The sequence below is a fragment of the Pagrus major genome, chromosome 8, assembly GCF_040436345.1.
Source record: "Pagrus major chromosome 8, Pma_NU_1.0".
Taxonomy (NCBI): Eukaryota; Metazoa; Chordata; class Actinopteri; order Spariformes; family Sparidae; genus Pagrus; species Pagrus major.
The window spans coordinates 10,897,717-10,916,818 of NC_133222.1; the positions used below are offsets into that span (position 1 = coordinate 10,897,717).

The 19,102-nt window shown below is 42.1% G+C and overlaps 1 protein-coding gene across 1 annotated transcript in view; it reads right to left on the bottom strand.

Moving 5' to 3' along the window:
* The window catches only part of tln2b (talin 2b), a 95,005-nt gene that overhangs the window by 37,147 nt on the left and 38,756 nt on the right, over positions 1-19,102 (bottom strand). Inside the window, exons 7-20 of the mRNA XM_073472491.1 lie at positions 12,143-12,270; positions 11,782-11,845; positions 11,466-11,570; positions 9,237-9,392; positions 8,399-8,500; positions 8,223-8,299; positions 6,958-7,141; positions 6,383-6,496; positions 5,883-5,991; positions 5,009-5,217; positions 4,694-4,792; positions 2,819-2,986; positions 2,266-2,560; positions 221-387 (exon numbers count right to left, since the gene is read on the bottom strand). Coding sequence (XP_073328592.1) covers positions 221-387; positions 2,266-2,560; positions 2,819-2,986; positions 4,694-4,792; positions 5,009-5,217; positions 5,883-5,991; positions 6,383-6,496; positions 6,958-7,141; positions 8,223-8,299; positions 8,399-8,500; positions 9,237-9,392; positions 11,466-11,570; positions 11,782-11,845; positions 12,143-12,270 — 1,977 coding nt within the window. The remainder of the gene's footprint in view (positions 1-220; positions 388-2,265; positions 2,561-2,818; positions 2,987-4,693; positions 4,793-5,008; positions 5,218-5,882; positions 5,992-6,382; positions 6,497-6,957; positions 7,142-8,222; positions 8,300-8,398; positions 8,501-9,236; positions 9,393-11,465; positions 11,571-11,781; positions 11,846-12,142; positions 12,271-19,102) is intronic.

The following is a 19,102-nucleotide window of genomic DNA, read 5'->3' on the forward strand; positions in this document are numbered from 1 at the left end:
GGGGTTAAACTAATGAGAAATATGTCTCGTCTTATTTTAATTTGGAATGAAGGACGAATTAAACTACAGAAAAAAACGATGTAATAATGAGAGAAAGCAATTAAATTAGGTTATCAAGTTAAAGTCTTTTAGTAAATTACATTACAAGTTACATGCTTAAGCAAATAATCAATCATTTTTGTTGCATCACATCGGGAGAGTAAACGTGTTCCATGTTTACCTTAGCAGCCTCCACCATCCGAGCTGTGGCGTCGGCCAGGAGTTTAGCTGCAGCCAGCAGTTTCTTGGAGTTGTCAACATCGACTTCAGCCTCTGCATCAGATCTCATGGCATTGACCAAGTCAGAGGTGGCCTGGGCTAACACCCTGGCCTGACGCACCATCTCACCTGTGAAAACATACACACATATACAGTAGTGTATAAGAACAGAAAGGAAGACAGACACCCCACATTAACAACTAGATTACCAACTAGGATAACAGCACGAAGACAAGCCCATGTTACAGCTGAAATTCAGTTTGTGCTGCGAAGCTGATTTGGCTTCTCTGTCCATTTACATTTGTTTTTTGTTGTTTTTGTTTTTGAGGGCTGTCCGTTTGTCGTGTAGATTTTTGAGGATCTGCATCCATTTCGACAGTAAGAACTATTTGTAAGTGATGATCAAGCTTCAGAGTTGTCGTCATCCTTTCAGCCATCAGAATCGAGCTTTTGCTTCTTACAGTATCACAGAGGAATTCCCAACCAAACCAAGACAAACAGCAACACTTTTCAAGTTTGTGTCAGGTCAGTGATGTGTGGCTGGCCCCAACACATGCTTATATTTTAACTGCCAATAACACTCCATTAGTATTGACACATGTGCAGTAGTGAAAAAGTCAGTTGACCTGATTTTGAATATTTCAAGTCAATTTAAATTAACATCTGTATCTAAATAAGACCAAGTATGGCACTAGAATTCTGAAAAACAAAAAGATTTTAAGAGCATTATGAAATTAGTTTAAAAATTCCATGAACAAGATCAAGAATTTAAAACTTTGATTCAGTTTGAAATGATAAATGGAAAACTTGTTCATCAAAGGAGTGTGTGATAAGAATAAAATCTTCTATGGGTAATTGTCTATTGCAATGCCAGTATATGTACATCGTTAAATATTGTATTTTCTGGATGTTCTGTCGAGATAAAATAACCAATGAAGATATCTATTTTTGGCTAACTGACGCAAAAAATCCTATTCATCCAATAGCAGTCTAGTTCCCTGATGTGCAACAGTGCTCACAACGGTCCAACACAACCATAGATATTAAAAGGATGGTTATTCCAGCCGAACGGTGTGACAGCATGTCTGACAATTGACAAATGAATATAATCTCATGGTATATAATCATCATATCACCCAACCTGAGTGCACCACTGAGGCATTTCTGTAAGTGTCCTCGTCTTGCGGAGACACATCATTGTTTTCACCTTCATGAACTTTTATAGCTGAAGGTTTCCAGTGAGTCATCCTCTCTCACACAAATGAAAGTCTTTGGAATATATGTAACATCTCCCCACACACCTGCTATAAAAAGCTGTGTTTCCCAAACACCCACCTCCAGCTTGAAATAACTCACCCAGAGAAGTGTATGAAAGACAAGACATCTAGGTGCTTTACAACCTCCATCCAGCTGTCTTGGGAATTAAACAACACACTATATGTAGAATGAAGTGAATCACTGAATACTGATCCGGTGCTACAGATTTTCTTTTTTTTGTTCCTGTTGATTTATAGAAGGTAAAAAGTTTGTCCTTCCAAAAAATGCCCAGGTCATGTGTTTCCTTTTAAGTTTCAAAGCCTCGCTGACGCTGATTGAGACCAGATTGAGAGCTCTGTAGTGGTTTTGGATGACATGTTCCCTACAACCCCTTGAGAACTGGCTGGGGTTGGAAATTCTTCAGCCTTATGACTCGAACCATAACAAATAGCATGAGCTTTGAAAATGTTTCAACAGGGTTTCTCAGATCACCTAACATGGACACAAATACCGATAATATCTTTAGGGCCTCTGATGCTGCCAAAACTCATGAGAACAATTCAAGTGAAAGCATGTATTCATCACAGATCACCAGATTTACTGATTATTATTATTGATTTATTTATATTTTGTGAAAATACTGATGAACTGAAGAGACACCACAAACAACAACTTAAATTGAAAGCTTTTTTAAGTGCACTTAACCCCCAACACTCACAAGTACCCTTGAGTACTTCTTTTTGCACTCACCGGCATCACCCATGGAGGTGAAAATGTTTTCTGTTACGTTCATGATCGTGTCCGTGGCCTGGTCGTAACGTCCGATGGGCTCGCCGCAGCTGGCGTAGTGGCGGACATGCTGCAGCAGGTCACTTAGGGCCTGGCTCACCACGCCAGCTGCCGCACCGACTTGCTTCAACAGCTCGCCGTCGTCGCTGGCCGAGCGGCAAGCCTTGACACAGGTTTCTACGGAGCGGTCCACCAGCTTCCCAGCCTCGACAAGCTGCTCCTGACACACTGGGGAGCTGATGGTTGGGCTCACCACCTGCACCACACGTTGTTGTTGGCAGAAATACAGACGAATTACAAAAGCTGAACACTGTTGTGATATTAGACGGGCTGTTATTCATTAGTTTTTAATAAAAGAAAATCAATTCAATCTGTTCAATTTTGCACTTTCAAATCTTAAGTTGTAAGTAGTAAACAATGGCTAGTGTCATACATTCTGCTTGGATGATTTCCAGTATGCTGGTATGTCCTTTACCTACTTGGCTACTGAGATGAACAAGTTTTAGACCAGTACCTTGGTGCAAGCCACCAGCTGCGAGGTTGACAGGGCACACTGAGTGGCAGCTGCGATCACCCGGTTCTGCAATATGGTGTCCTCGGCCACCTGGGCCACGTTCTTGGCCTTTAGGACCAACATAGCAGCTGCATTGGCCACTGCTTTGGCCAGATTCATCAGGGTGTCCTGCAACACATTAATCAATGTCCTTCACTGAAACACAGCACAGCTGCGCACATGTGACTGAGGGGACCAGGAAAGTAAATGTTTGTGACTCATTTTGTTCGGCTGATGTAGTGTGAATACTGGACATCTAATGCACAAACAATAGTGTAATAGTATTGTAGTGATGATGAATTTTGGGAGGTGAGTAATAATTTATATCTGCATTATGAAGTAAAGCAAATAGGAGGAGAGGAGCATCGGATTTGGATGATAAATAAGGAATCAACACAGTTACACTTTATATTAAGCCCCTTGTAATAAGAGTTAGTTAATAGGTAATACGGCCCTTATACTATAAGTCTTAAGAGGATGCTTTTAAGCTTTTTATAAGGACTTATAGGGGCCTTTTTGCCTATCAACTAACTATAACAAGGACCTTAATATAAAGGGTTACCATTAACATTAATGGCACCCGTCAGACAGGACTTTTTCAGTTAAAGTTCAAAATTATGCCTCATCAACTGAGTCTTTGTTCTGTGGGGTTCCCCAGGGGTCTGTTCTCACCCCAGTACTGTTTGCGCTGTATTTGCTTCTTGAAGATATCTCTTACCAATGTTATGCACATTATATTTGTTCATGCATGCTAAATTGCCTCAACTCTATAAAATATTTGACTACAGCTCAACACACACAAAACAGAAGTTCTTATTTCTTGCCGAGATGGCATTGTCCCAAACATTTTGGTTCTTTATCCTCCTCTGTTAAAACTACAGTCTGTAATCTTGATGTTTTTATGGGTCAGGCCTTGAGTCTTAACCAGCACTTTAGCTGTTTGGTTCATTCCTGTTTCTACCTGCTGAGAAATATAGCTAAACTAATGCCCATTGTGCCAAGACTTCGGTTGGAGATGATAATTCACGCATTTACTTCCCTCTCGTCTCGACTGTTGCAACTCTCTTTTCACATGTCTTAGCAAGATTTCCATAAATTGCCCACGGTTGGTTCAAAATTCTGCTGCCAAGCTTTTGACGAAGACCACCAAAAGGTCTCATGTTACACCAATCCTCATGTCTTTAAACTGGCTGTCCATCAAATTCCGTTATCAAGTTATTTGTAATCACACTGAAGAGCTACTACTGCCATAACACATAAACAACCCTGCTCCTACACTCAGAGCTCTCTCCCACTGGACTTCGGCTCTGCGGACACTGTTGACACCTTCAAGAAGCAGCTAAAAAAAACCTTTTGTTCTGACTTGCTTTTGCTTAATTTTTGTTTTGTCTTATGTTTTAGCTGGTTGTTTGCTTCTATTGTCTGGTGCTCTGTTTCTTTTGTTTTCCTGATTCTTTTGTGAAGCACTTTGTGATGACGGTTCTTGAAAGGAGCTATATAAATAAACGTATTATTAATATTATCATCATGATTAAAGAGAGTGGTAACAAGGCTGTGATACTCTAGAACTAAAAGACGTGTATGCAGAGAGTAAATGACGCAGTTAATGAAGTCTACATATTGTGTTAATGGAAGTCTGAGGCACTGCATTGCCATTTTCCTCCTAAATCCTCTCCTCCTGACACTCTGTTATAAAAATCAGTCTAATAATAAAGCCAGACATGATTACTTAAGTGCGTATTGACATTTTTAAAGGGGGGCTGAGAATGTGAATGTATGTGTGTCTTCCTGTTTGGCCTGAAGTGTCATAGAAACAGTGAGTGGGCGGCGTCCAACCTGGAACTTCTCATCGGTCTCGCCCTCCCCCATGTGACGGAGCAGATCCCCGCTGGCCTGTCCGATGCTTCCTGCCGCAGTCAGCACCGTCTGTCTGGGCTGTACGAGGATGACATCACCACATTCATTACACTGGCCTGGCCTGTTTTCACACAGGCCCCCATGAATTATCTAAAACAGACTTCTGGATCAAAAATCCTCATCACTGGGACACTGATAAAAAGAGAAGCATGCAATCCAACACTGTATGTGGCTTTGTGGCTACTGGGATTACATTGGAGGATGAAACAGTAGAATAATCAGTGGGCGCCTCACCTCAGCGGCTGCGGGCTCAACAGATCGGAGCAGATCTGACACAGCCCCTGCCAGCATCCTGGCAGCACCCATGAGCTTGTGTCCACTGCCCACTTCATCGTCCATTAGCGCCGCTAGAAGTTTGACACCCTTAGACATTTCGGTGAGGTTGGAGGAGATGGTGGTGATGGCGCAGCCCACCGCTGTGTAGTCGGTTTCTGTGGGTTCACCTGCGGAGGATGGATCGCCATCGTTACAAACTACACCTCTGCTGTGCATCTTAATTCGCTCTGCTGCTGCCACGTCTGTTTAGCTAATCCATGAGGCAGCTTGCGTGTCACATGCTGTAACACACACATCAGTGTCAGTGTCATAATTAGAGCCCATTTGAAATGGTTCCACGGGGATGAGCACGCTGATGGAGCAAGTGGCCGTGAAGAAGAAAAACTTTGTAATAGACGGTGAGGGGAGAATAAGTGCAACCACACAGATGGCGAGGTAAGATTAAAACCCTGAAAAAGGCTGGCAGGAGCTTGACTGGCGCTGGGCCAAGCAACATGGGGAGCGGAGAGAGACACAGGCAGTAGGCTGAGCTTCAGGACAACAAGTTCAAGATTTACTTATCAGTAGACATATTTATCAGGGAAAAATATCAGGTGAACGCACCTCTGTTTAAAAGAGATTCATCAGTGAGTGCTTAACAACAACTGGGAAATGTTTTTATTGATTCCCTCCTTGGAGTTGCAATAACAACATAGATAAACAATATTTCTAAAACAGAGCAATTTCCTTCGGAGCTTAGTCCAGCGGAGGCTTCATAAACTCAAATATATGAAAGCTGAAAACGACAGCATGTTGCATCCTTTAACTGTTTAGTATTCTCCTGGGCACTCACCTGCAGTAAGATTGACCACAGATGCTGTTCCAGCGGTGATGGCATCAACTTGAGAGTGGATTTCATGTTTGGATTCGTCCACTTTGTTCTGAACCCAGACCCTGGATGCCTTTCAGTGGAGGAGGAATACAAGAGCGATTGGCTTTCATCACAGTGGGTGATTTTCAGCTCATATAAACTTTCTTGTGCAGGATTAAAGGACTAGGGTTGTACAACACCTACAGCTCTGGAAACACTCGAGCATTAAATACAGCCTCCATATTTACAGTTCGCTCCATATCCTAATTATATTTGAGAAATATGATGGACTTTGATGTGATGCGAATGCTTAATTAGATCTAAGCAATCTTTGCTTTGAAAAGCAGAGGCTGTAATATCAGAAAGCAGTTAGAAAAGTGGAACTGGAGATGCTGTTAATGATGGGATTTGGAGGAGTACTGTATCTATCCTTGCTGCTTCTATCCTTAAAAAACTGTGTAGTAAGTAGGGAGAAGACTTACCAAGTCGTGGCCCAGAGGAGGCGGATTATCTACATATCCTAGGTCAGCCTGAGCCTGCTGCACAGCCTGCATACTGCTGTTGATGGTCCCCATCAGGGCCTGCTGGGCATGACTCTGACAACAACAGACAATAGAGACACTCACTGAGCAGATAACTAAACAAAAGCAATCTAAATACACTATTTGTGCTGTAAGTGGGAGAAACTCTCAGTCTTGCAAATAAATGTGTATAAACCACAGGAGACAGATGGGCTTTTAGAGTGTGTATGATGACTTTTCATTCTCTATCTCACTCACAGCCCTCTTCATATTGTTTATTGTGGTTCATTGTTGACAGCGGGGACCACAAGCAATACTTCAAGCACTGCAGGTCAGATTTACATAAAAAAATGTGGGAATGATCTCAACACTGTGTTTTGACAGTTTAAAAAATTGAGAATTGAGCACGAAACCAGTGCTACATCATTTTCTTATCCATTCAGTACATTTTTTTGTTGAACACTACAGTATTTTAAGCTCAAGGTTTTTTTTCCAGGACACCATAATTGCTTGCGAGTGAAAATGCTCTCACTCACCAGTGGGGGCATGTGTCCTCTGTGCATCTGCCCTGTGGTGATTTGCTGCTGCGCGGAGGGCATAGTGCCCATATTGAAGGTGTCGGGCCCGCCGATAGACCCCGACCGAATTATACCTGGCAGTGCGACTGAGCCGTGCTCCACACGGCCCACCCGGTTAAACTGCTGCTGCAAAATTGTGGATCTGAAACAGGAGAAAAAGAGATAGATGTTGAATTGAAAAAGTGGCAAGCATAGGGGGCATGCAGATGCATTCAAACATGTGACCTTTGTCATATAATCTTATATCCTTATCAGTAATAAATGATCATATTTTAAGTTAATTGTCTGTAATTGTAAAAATGACATAATCCTTTGCAAACTGACTCATGGAGGTGTTTTAGTGATGACTATTTTCTCTTGTTTTTACTTGTGTGTGTATCTTTAAATGCTGATAATTGTTTTGGATGATAACTGTTACAAAATCATAATTAAAACAATTATCACGCTAACAACTGCTCCCACAGTGCAGAGGCATTGTCAGAAAAAAAATATTGTACGGAGCATCATTTTTCTGCCCAGCTCAACAGATGCTCCTGACTTCATTGGTTAATTATGGCTTGTTTTGAGAGGCAGCAATTATGTTTTTGTGCTGAGAACGACAACATGAGTCAATTGGCCCGTAAGCAGCAGGAATATGATGCCCCATTCTGCCAGCGAGTGGTTTCAGGAAGAGCCATGTGGATTTCCAGCGACAACAAATTTTACAAGCTCCGTGTGACAGAGCCCTAGTCCATCAGCATTACCTTAATTACTAAAAGTTACTAAGCTAGATTAGGAAAATCAGGATGACAGTATCCAACTGAGAGATAAGAATTACTGAATAAATCAGCTTCCAATGAGACGATATCTTAACCTGCGTGATGTCTTAACATCCAAATGATGCAGCTTCCTTTTGGGAAATAAGATGATAATTTAGTTGCGTTACCCTGAGGCATGTTTTGTGTTTAGGTTTGCAAAAACAACAATTGTCCAAGGAAGCAGTACAATGAATTGTACTCTGGAATATCGAGAACGGTGTTAGTGTTATTTTAAAATTCATAGTGGCGTTTTGTGTTTGATTCAAACATTACTTCTCTTGGGGGCTCTGTGCTGGGCAGGCAGATATGTAATTACATGCACAATTAAACAGTGAGGTTTACATTCATGAAGAATAACTAGAATGTGTTCATTGAATCAGGACCATCAGCGTAAAATACGGTAGATAGCACACGAGTACTACTCACTTCTTAGGGGAGACCGACTCCTCCAGCATGGTGGATTCTTCATCTCCCTCAAGGCCAAAACGATCCTTACTCTGCTTCTGCAGAGAGAAGAGCAGCAGACACACTGTATGTAATGTAGGCTAAATGTACGGAGAGATTTATGTTGTAGTCTTTACATTCAATTATTAATTACTTGCCTTCTTAAGGATGATATCAATGTATCCAGCAATAAGTTGGGATATCTGCTCTCCTTCTGTAGTCTGGACTGAGTAGTAACTCTCCTGGTACTCTCCGAAATCCTTTGTAATGCATCGAAGAGAGCAGAGAATCAGGGCAAACTATTTTGAATGTATCTATCTTGCACTGATAAAAGACTCTTTACCTAATAAGATCCTTCCAGACTGAAGAAATGCCTTACTGGGTTGAGGTTCTGAATTAAAATAGGCAGCATCTTCATTATTTCTACCCTTAATAAAAAGAAAAATTGACTGGCTTCTGTGGTGCATCCTATTTCTCGAAAGAGATGATTAAAAATTTGATGTAGTGAACCAACTCACTTCAAAGCCTCCTACAGAAACGCAAGGGTGAAAATTTTTGGTTTAAATCAATGCTGGAAAATATACCTCGGAGTATTTTTTAAAATTTGCATAATCTATTAATCTTTAAATGCAGTGCTCCTTTCCAATACAGGAGGAAAACAGACAGCACTGTTGCCAACATTTGGTAAAAGAAAATTGAAAAAGCTTTCAGATAAATAATACATCCAAATACTGCACATTCTTCCCTGGGCATCTATTGTTAACTCAGATGAAATAGCTGGCTACCACGCTGAAAACATTCAATATTGGGAGTCTGAGGTCGCAATGATTTTCAGGAAGCTGTTTGTGTGGGAAAATGAAAACCGGGGGAAAGACTGAATATGTGGTGCAGAGCTGTGCAAATCACACTATGCATAGAATAACCGAATGTGTGCAAAGGATTAGGAGTGTATGACTCTTTAAGAAAGAGGACTTGATGCAGAGAGTCGCACAGTACCAGGGTGAAGCTCTTGGGGGAGGCAGCCCATCTCTTGACTGTTGTCAGCGGCCATTCCTGCACCACATCCTTCGTCTTCTCATCCACTCGCATCACTGACTCTTTGGTTATCCCCAGAAGCCGTGGGACCAGCTTATTTTTACCCTTCATCTTTTCCTGTCGGATAGGGAAACATCAGACAGCGTTTATGTCGGCGCTAAACACCTACACAGATGATTCATTCAAGGCGCGGATACAAAATCATTGTGCCATTCTGCTGGTGCTGTCGCTGTGTCCACGGCTTAAAGGCCCGAATGGAAGAGGAGGAGGAGGAGAAGGGGGGCAGCTGTGAACTGACCCAGCTGAGTCCGGGCTTGTTTAACTGCTGCTTTATTGAACGGGGTCTCCACAGGCTTTAGTCACTGTCAGCACACCAGCATGGTGCTTCCACAGGCTCTCTGCCTGACCAGCTCCAGTGGCCTCCACTCGCTGCCCACTGAAAATCTATTACAGCTCACTTCAGAGACTGAGCCTACACTTGGCTCCCCTCCAGGGGTGCAGAGGACGACACAAAAATTAGCGGTTTGTAGAGACGGGGGTGTTCAAAATACATATATCTTACGTCTCCAGGCTATTGTTTCTTTATCACTAGGTCACAATGAAGAGCTGTGAGAATCACACCAAGGCCAATAAGTAGAAAAGCCTCTATGTTCAGGGCTCTTAAACGCAAGGACAGATAACATTATCCGAGTGTTCAAGATATTCTCATGCATAGGTTTATTAAAAACCTCCATTGTTTTAGGTTACGTTATTTGAACGTCATAATTATCAAGCAGGAAGTTTGATTTTCTAATCTGAAGTGGCCATCTGAGGTCTTACATTATTTCAAACCGTTTAACCTTGCTTGTGCAAAAGAGCACAATAGACGTGGGGCCTTTATATTTCACACACCTGCACGCATGGCTCCAGCAAACACACACATAAAGGGATATTTACTTTCCATGTACAGTATTTCCATATCTGTGAAGTCTGCAGCCATGGAGGGCTTGCCATCCTACAACCTTCAGTGATTAAAGACTGACAGATGAAAAATGGGGGGTTACAACAAACTCTCAGATGTGCCTCAACAAAGCCTGGTCTGTGCTTTTGCCTTTGCTAGCATCAAGAGGAGAGTGCAGCTGGAGTGAATTATTTAACAGAGTCTCGAAATCTCCATCACTACATCCCCTCATCGAACACTGACAGTGCTCTTGCGTGCACACACACAAAGATAATCTGAACCCTGCAGTCTGCTTTAACTACAGGCCAAACATTCCATTTATCGTCCATTAAGACCACAGCAGACGACTGCACTCTTCCTCTTTTTTCCCCCAATACTTTCCTGCAAGTTCGTAACCAAATGGGCTGCTGTCAGAGAGCTTTCATAATACCTGCTGGTGCGACTTCATCCCATTCGCATGCTGCACTTCCATTCCACTTTTGTGTTCGCCAAAGCAGAACAGAACAGAATTGCTATTGTCACAAGTATTTCGCAGCACTGAGTGTGCTGCTGAACCTCCAGCTTCCACGCTGAAGCTCCTGATTTTGTCGTGATAATGTTGTTTTTTTTTGGTGTTTTCAACAAGCCTTCATACTGTAGCTGTTTGACAGAGCGGTGCATGTCAGAGCAGCTTCCTAATCACCTCTGCCACTCATTAGTACAAAAGTATCTCATGCACATGCCATGTTTTCTTTAACCAGATGTATTATTAATTGACATTGCTCATTAATTAAAAGAACATTCTGATTTTATTTTAATGTGTCCCTCATTTGTATCAGTTATGGCGACATCTGCTGCATTTTAAGATCTCATGACTTAAACTTGAGCACAATGTTACCCTAACAACTGATAGAAAGGACAGGCATATGTGGAGATCATAGGGGAGACAGTAATCCCCTTTCCTTGACAAATGAACCTGATATGGAACATTCCCGAGGTAAATAGGTTCATTGGTAACAGGTGATACTATCATGATTGGGTATGAAAGGGACGTTCTCAAAAGGCTCAGTCATTCACAAGAAAGGATGGGGCGAGGATCACCACTTCGTGAAACACATCCTTACATAACGGAGATTACTACATGAGCTGCGGAGCACTTCGTAAAACTGTTTATGTGCTGCACAGTGTCTAAACTTTTTTCTGGAACCAGGGATGTAAATCCTGTACATGCACCTCTTTACTGTGTAGATTCGTATGGTTTGAGCTCTCACCTTCACCAGGAAGAAGGACACTCCGTACGTCTGCAGGGACCTGGCGAGCTTCACATACTTCACTTTGGCCTCGATCTCCGTCATCTCTCCACAGCTTGCATGGTCCTGGACAAACAATATCATTCACATCTCCACCTCCTTATACTGATCACTACATGTGTTGCACATATGTTCCATTTTGTGATCTACATGTTTTGTAGTTTCTCAATTTATGCCTCAACAGAGAACAAATTACTATAATTTCCCATGGGCTGCCCACAGTTTCAAACACATCATTTTCTTTAAATGCATCATTTGAGTGATGTAATGTACATACTTGGAATATTTTCTTCTCCGACCCTCTCTGCTTGATGTACTCTTTTGGTAGGAACTCCTTCAGGCTACGGAGATAAATTACATTTTTACATGGTTACCCTTTGGAGCTACAGGCATTTCCTTTTCTGTTAACATACCTCTACATATGAGGTCATTCTTGACCTACTGCCTGCATATCAGAAAACAGTTGTAACAGCTGACATCACCCCAGAGCTTTCCACTGGAGGAAATCCCTGAAGCAACAGCCTGTGCTGAAGCTGGAGATAACCACTGTATATGCACAGCTGTGAACTAAACATATGAAAGTACAAAGTTGCTGTGATGTTGGTGTGAATGCATGATTATGAACAGAAAAGGCTTACTCCAGGAATCCGGGCTTGTGTTTGTGCTCCACATGGGGTCCGAACTGGATCTGAGCCTGGATCCCTGCAAACTCACAGGCTTTATCAAAGGAGACCGGGTGGGATCCATTCAATATATCATCCCTGGCCTGGAGGAGACACGATGAGAGGCAGGGGGGTAAGTAAGAAGCAGAAACACACACACATCCAGGAAAGGGATAGAACTACAAAGGCACAAGTATTATCCAAAATTCACCCAACAGAATGGGCACTTTATTGTGAGCTTTGAATGCAGCGTGGCTTCAGAGAGGATGTCTTCTGAGAGAATGACTAAGTGTATCTGTACTGCAGGGACATCATAACGGAGACTCATCCACACAGGGGAGCCAAATAAGATTTGTTTGTGACAATAAAAGCCATTCTGCTGGCTTTCAAATGTGGCAGTGCCAACAATTTGTCATCACAGCCCATTACGTGTTATTAAAAAGGAAAACACATTACAGAGATGCACCAGTCTTTCGCAATATCCCATCTGCATTACAGAACGGCCCTCAATATGTTGGTAAGAAATCTAATGAATGCTTTGTTTCCCACTTAGAAAGACAAAAACACCGTTTGGTGCTGCTGAGACATCACTTATGTTTCCCTGCATTTTCAGCCAGGCTGTCTACATTATCTTCACCATTTAGGTAGATGGAAAGGGAGAAGCCTTTGTTGACATCTTTCAAATGATTGTCAGTGTGTGCGGTTTTCTCCAGGGGGCAGTCAGCTCTCTCTCTCTCTCTCTCTTTCTCTCTCTCTCTCTCTCTCTCTCTCTCTCTGTCTGTCTGTCTGTCTCCTCTCACTCCCTCTTTCTAGTTCACTGCTGCAAAATTAATGGCTCCAAAAGCTGAGAGGCCTAGCCGATAGTGAGAAAGGCTCCATCAGTGCTTTTAGCATTAGCATATCGGTGCGCGCCGTGGACTCTACTCATTCTTACGTCCCATTACATCAATGAAAAACTAAGCAGCAGCTTATTGCTGTAATGAGGGCAACAATCTCCTCCACTCACAATCAAGTCCTTTCCCCCAGTGCCATTCACAGTGGAGTACATAAGCTCTTACTGAATGCAAGAAGATACTCTAAAATTAGCCCTTACACATGCCATTCACCCTGCTACACACTGTTCACAAGATGGTTTTATTGTGAAGTTAGATGCTAGAAATTGCTTGGTGGATGCAGATTGGTTATGATGAGTTAACAAGAGGGCCGTAGTTATTTAGAAAAATTAATTAGTACATAAAAGCCTGAGTGTGGGTTTGCAAATTAAAATCTGCCTTCACAGAGACATAGAGTGTAGCACAGCTACTATAGATACAGAGGCTTCAACATCTTTAAATATTAAGGTAAGTGTGTTATATACAAGGCTACAGGTTTTGTATATGGACAGTGGGGACAATATTACTGTCCATACAATATTTGAGCAAACTTGTTTCCATTGTCTTTGGCGTGAAGTCATATTTTTCCGATGTGCCCTCCCAAAAGGCTGCAAGATTGCTTATGTAAATATGTTGTTAGAAACCTAGAAAAGACTATCCTGCTTTTGAGCAACTAAAATGTGCTGGAGCCCTCTCATAGAAACTAGAATACTGCTGGATGTTAACACTTTATGCAGTTTTTGCAGACATTAACTCAGCTGGAGTAACAGAACATTGTCAGTAAAACAAGAAACATGACGAGAACTGATTTAATGATGATCAACACCCTAAAATTAAAGTGAAAGTATGACAACAGTAATGAAAAGGATACATGTTATCGCTTGCTGCTCTATTCTTTCATTACTGGTAATGAGGTAAGGGAGCCGATATCCAGCAGTGGTAAATACAACAGTTGCCAAGCAGCCAGAAACCCAAAAAAGGTGCATTCTCTCAACCGCTGAGTTAACTCAGTCTGCCTGGAAATGATGGTGGCTTAACAGAAAGATGGTCAACAACCTGAATACTATTCTGGGACAGGATAGTAAATACAAAATTAATATCCATTTTACCACAAGGAATAGAAATTGTTAAGCAAATGGCTATGCAGGCAGAAAAGGCTCTGCTGTTTGATGAGGCAGAAAACCTTTGGGAGTAAAACTTCAACGACTACTGAATTAATTGATTTATTGTTTAAAAGAAAATGAATCACCTACTCTTAAGATGAACAAGTTGAGTCTTTGGGTTATGGACTCTTGATTACAAAAGCAGCAAGCTGAAGACGTCATTTTAGGCTCTGGGAAATTGTGATGAGCATTTTTCACAATTTCTTGACATTTTATAGACTTTACAACTAATCAGTTAATCATGAAAATAATCATTAGTTGCAGCCCTCGTTAGTAGGAGTGTATCAGCAGAGTAAAGTGAGTTGATGTCAAGTTATAATGTCAATGCTGTACACCTGCAGGAATATAATTCAAAGTTAACAGTCAGCTGAATGCTACATAGACATAATAATGGTATACTTGGCACATTTAAAACCTCATTCAGTGATAATCCCATAAAGTTTACCATCGACATTAAATTATTCATTGGCTGGGTCATTCCAAATCAATCAGCCACAGATTAAGCAGCCAATTTACAGGTACAAGTCTCATCTTGGTCAAACGACTCTTACCATGACTGTCAACAGAAAAGACAATGAGGACAGACCCTGAATTTCTTAAAGCGGATATGACATGGCAAACAGGCGCTGGTTCTGGGACATTTTAATAGAGCTGCATGGGTGGAAGTGAAGCACAAGACATCAGAAGCTGTGACACATACAGCCTGAGGCTGCAACACTGAGGTCAGTCAGTCGACCACGGATCAGCAGAGCACACTGAGTATAATACAGCCTTAAAAATAAATGCTGACATAGGGATACAACATTGCCGCTAAATGCACGCAGAGTTCGATCAGGACGGCTGCTAATAAATCAGTGAATAGAGGAATATTGACCAGCTTCATGAGCTAGAGAGAACACAGTTTTATTTATTTGTATTTTAACGAAAAATCTTATGTATATTTCAATTAAAAAAGATTAATTAGGGGCTTCATGGTGGGTAAGTTAGCTTCAGTATCTGAGCTGGCCATGGTTCAGATCCAACCTTTAACCCATCTTTCTCTTCTATCTCTCTGTATTGTTGTTTTTTAATAAAGCAGAGATGCTTCATAAGCTCTTAAAGTGCACAAGCTCTTACAGAACTACTGCTGGAAAGAATAGAATATGATGATGCAATGATGTTACATTCTGTAGGATAGCAAATTCATCATCTGTCCCCGCTTTGGGCGATGCCATGGTACAAAGAGTATACTTTCTTTTAGAATCAGCTAAAGTGAGCAAAGGCAAAAGCAAAGGAGCAGGACACACAGGGAGATGTTATTGCTGCGGAGGTTTATCCTGGCCTTAGCACAAATACATGACAGAGAGGGAGTGGCTGAGTAGTAAAGGAGATTAGTCGGTTACTGGCAGAGCTCCCATTATGTGTGTGTGTGTGTGTGTGTGTTTGTGCGTTAGTGTGTGTGTGTGTGTGTGGGTGGGTTAGAAATCATGGAAGCTTCAAATCATTAATAAACATTTGAGATCATCGCCGATTCGCAGGGATGCTCTGTCAAAGAAATACCAGCAATAATGTCATCATCGGCACCATCTGAATTAAATTACTCAACACGGCTGAGTTTCTGAGAATTACGGGAATTGTGAATGATGAAGGATGTTAAAGAGGAAAATGAAAGGAGCAAAAAGCTGTGTGACAAAAAAAAAGAAAAGAGAATAAAAAGTGGAGAGTTAGCCTGGGGTGTGTTCCACTCTGCCAAAGATCTCTCTTCTGGCTCTGTTTGGCCTTTTTAACACAGTGACAAATTAGAGCCGCTGCCATGTGAAGAGTCTCTGTGATCTGCCTGTGTAACAATCTGAGTGTGTGTCACAGAGAGAACAAGGGAAAGACAGATGAGGAAGGGCAGCGAAGAGGCAAAAGGAGGCGGGGGCAGGGGGCGGGGTCGTTACCGCGAGAGGAAATATGAGTCTGTGCGGAGAGGAGAGCATGATATGCACTGTGCTGTAATGTGTGCCAGGGTAACAGGGTGGGGATGTGCGCGATTATGTCAGAATGTGTAGGAGATGGAGAGGGAGTGGAGACAGGCGAGCTGGAAGGGAAGGAAACGGAGGGGTAAGAAAAATAGAGGCAAAAACAGGAACAGACAGATAGGAGGGAGGAGAGCAGCGGGAACAGACAGAGAGGGTGGGTGGCTGGGTGCCTTTCATGAACAGATTCAGGAACTCCCAACGCAGCAGGGACTGAAAAGATGAAAAGAGTCAAATATGAACAACTACACAAAAGTGTAGAGATTTTTTTTTTGCAGAGATTATGTGAGGGAGGGCAGGCAACAATCTTATTGTTAGCATATATCTTTTGAATATGTTACATCAGTTTCTGTGAGTATTTTAACTCGCTCCCATGCTCTCAAGAGGTACATCCATGTGTGTGTGTGTGTGTGTTTGAGTCCAGGTGTCAGTGGGGAGCTCCCCTCCTGCGGCTGGATGGACTAATGTGAAAGCAGTGATGTGTGCAGCGAGCAAACCCTGACTAGTGCCGTACTGGACTCAGCTGACCCCCCTCAGGGAACTCCCCGGGAACAGCAGGGCTCCCTCGCTTTATAAAACTGGTCAAACTACCGCTGCTTAGCTCACACACACACACACACCACACACACACACTCACAGGGAGAGAAAGAAACTAACTAATAAAATAAACATCCAGTTATATCCCCATCAAGTCAAACTACATCTCGCCCCAACCAGATGTATGCTGAGTGTTCAGTATTGATGTGACTCACTGCCTCTGAAAACTCCCAAACCACACAAGCAACCACTATATAACAATACAAATAACCTCTTCAGCCACTTGAATCACTGTTTGGTCAGTCAGTGCAAACTCAAACCTTATTTGAAATTCCAGTGGGGATCCTGAAGTTACCAAGGACACCAAATATGTCAAGCTGAATTTTGAAGAAAATGAGAAGTCATGCACAAGACATCTAGAATATTTCCCTTTGAAAGAATGGTGCGGCATGTTCAGAGTTGGAATATTGCTTTCAGTTGAAGCATTGTGAGTTGAAGAGTTGGAATGAGCCAATTTGAAATGGTGTTGAATAAGATAGTATCCCATCTACTTAAAATAAAAAATTCAAAATGGAAGCCATGCTCTGAAGGTTAAAAATCAGAAGAAAGAAACACTGAGTAGTGTGCTCATTTAATCAGCCGTGCAATTGTCAATCATGTATTGCACAGTCTACTTGAAGGGATATCTGTCTCGAGCAATATCTTACTGAGTCTGCCAGAGCACAAAGAACAGAAGGATGGTGTTCCCCACATTAAAATATCTGGCTTTCTCAGAGTGACGGGCCCAACAATGATCAGTACAAACAGCAGTGGTGCTGATAGCTGCATGTATGTATGGAGAAGATAGTGGCCATGCAATCTCCATTTACATTACATTGATGTGAAAACAGTAGTGTGACGGTGGGAATCAAATAGGAACTTAAAGCTGCACGAATCAATAATTATATATCAACGTCAATCAATTTAAAATAAATAATGTGAAAGTGGTTGCTTGTCGTGACAAATCAGAGAATTAGCACCAGCGTCTGCAGTTCTACTCCGCTCTATGAGGCGTTTTAGCTTCCTTCAGCAGCTTGTTTTGCTTAAACAGCCCACACATTTACTGTTTTGATCCACTCTCGTGTCAGCCTCGTTTTTAGCCACATCAGTAGCAGCAGTAGCAGCAGTTTTTCAGTGAAAAAGCTCTCATATACCCGCTGTAGGATACCTATCTAAAGTTAACCACTAGCTTGTGAATCTATGTGGAGCATGTAGCATTTAAAGAGCCAGATACTTTTCTGAGGAGTTGTCAGTGTTGTGTTAAGCGCTTGTTTTGCTGCACTCGGCAGCCAGACAGAATGCAGCTTTATCTGCAACTAAAGCTTTGCCTCCATGTTCAAGGATTTATAGGGCTCTTCTCATTTCTCTAATTAATACCTCCTCGTTTCCTCTCTCCTCTGTGCGCCTGCCTGCGACCCAGAAATCGATCTCAGCGAGTCACATTGAAAGATGTCTCAATTCCTAAAATGCATCTTGAGGAGAGGGGAATGAGCACGCCTGACACACAGGGGGCCTCAAAAGGTTTCTTTTGTGGTGACAAGTTGTATTACTTATTTAAGATGATCGAATGCCTTACATCGTTTGTGTAGTGCCTCGTTAGGTGCTGTTCTAACCATAATCCCCAATGATATTTCACCTTGATAACACTCACAATATGCCCTGTTGTGAAATGACTATAAGTAAGTATATAAGTTGACAGCAACACTGTTAAGCTAATCTGACAGAGAACATTAAATATAGCAGTGGGCGATAACAAAACAATGGACAGATGATGCTGATGTGCCACGCGTCATATTTGATTGACATCGCTTTAAAATACGGTTTTGAAGCGTGGATGTCTCATTTTGTTAAATGCCTGTTGCCTCGACTCCTCTCTCCTCCCGTCTCTTCTCTGCCGCCTCCGCTCTCCTGTCAGGGAGGAGGGACTAAGACACCAGGAGAGGTGGCGAGGAAAGGAATCAAGGATGTAAAAACTGAGAAATGAGAAGATAGTGTACAGTGTGAATTTAGTCAAACCTATCTGGATCACATCTAAGCTATACACATTTCATCCTTTCCAGACCTGGACAGAAGTAAGTTGCACACTACAACATAGTTATTGAGTCTAATTGCATCTTGTGTCTCTTTTCACAACACACACAAAAAAACATGCAGGGTAAACCATATGTTGGCCTGCTTGGGCCTCATTTTGCAGGTTGGCCTTTAACAGCAAAAAATGTGTACAGCGTTCACATTGTGTGCCAGCACAGCGTGTACAAAATGAGTACAGTAGGCCATCCTGCCTCCCTCTGTTTTCTTGCTGCACCAGCATAAAAAGGTGTGTGT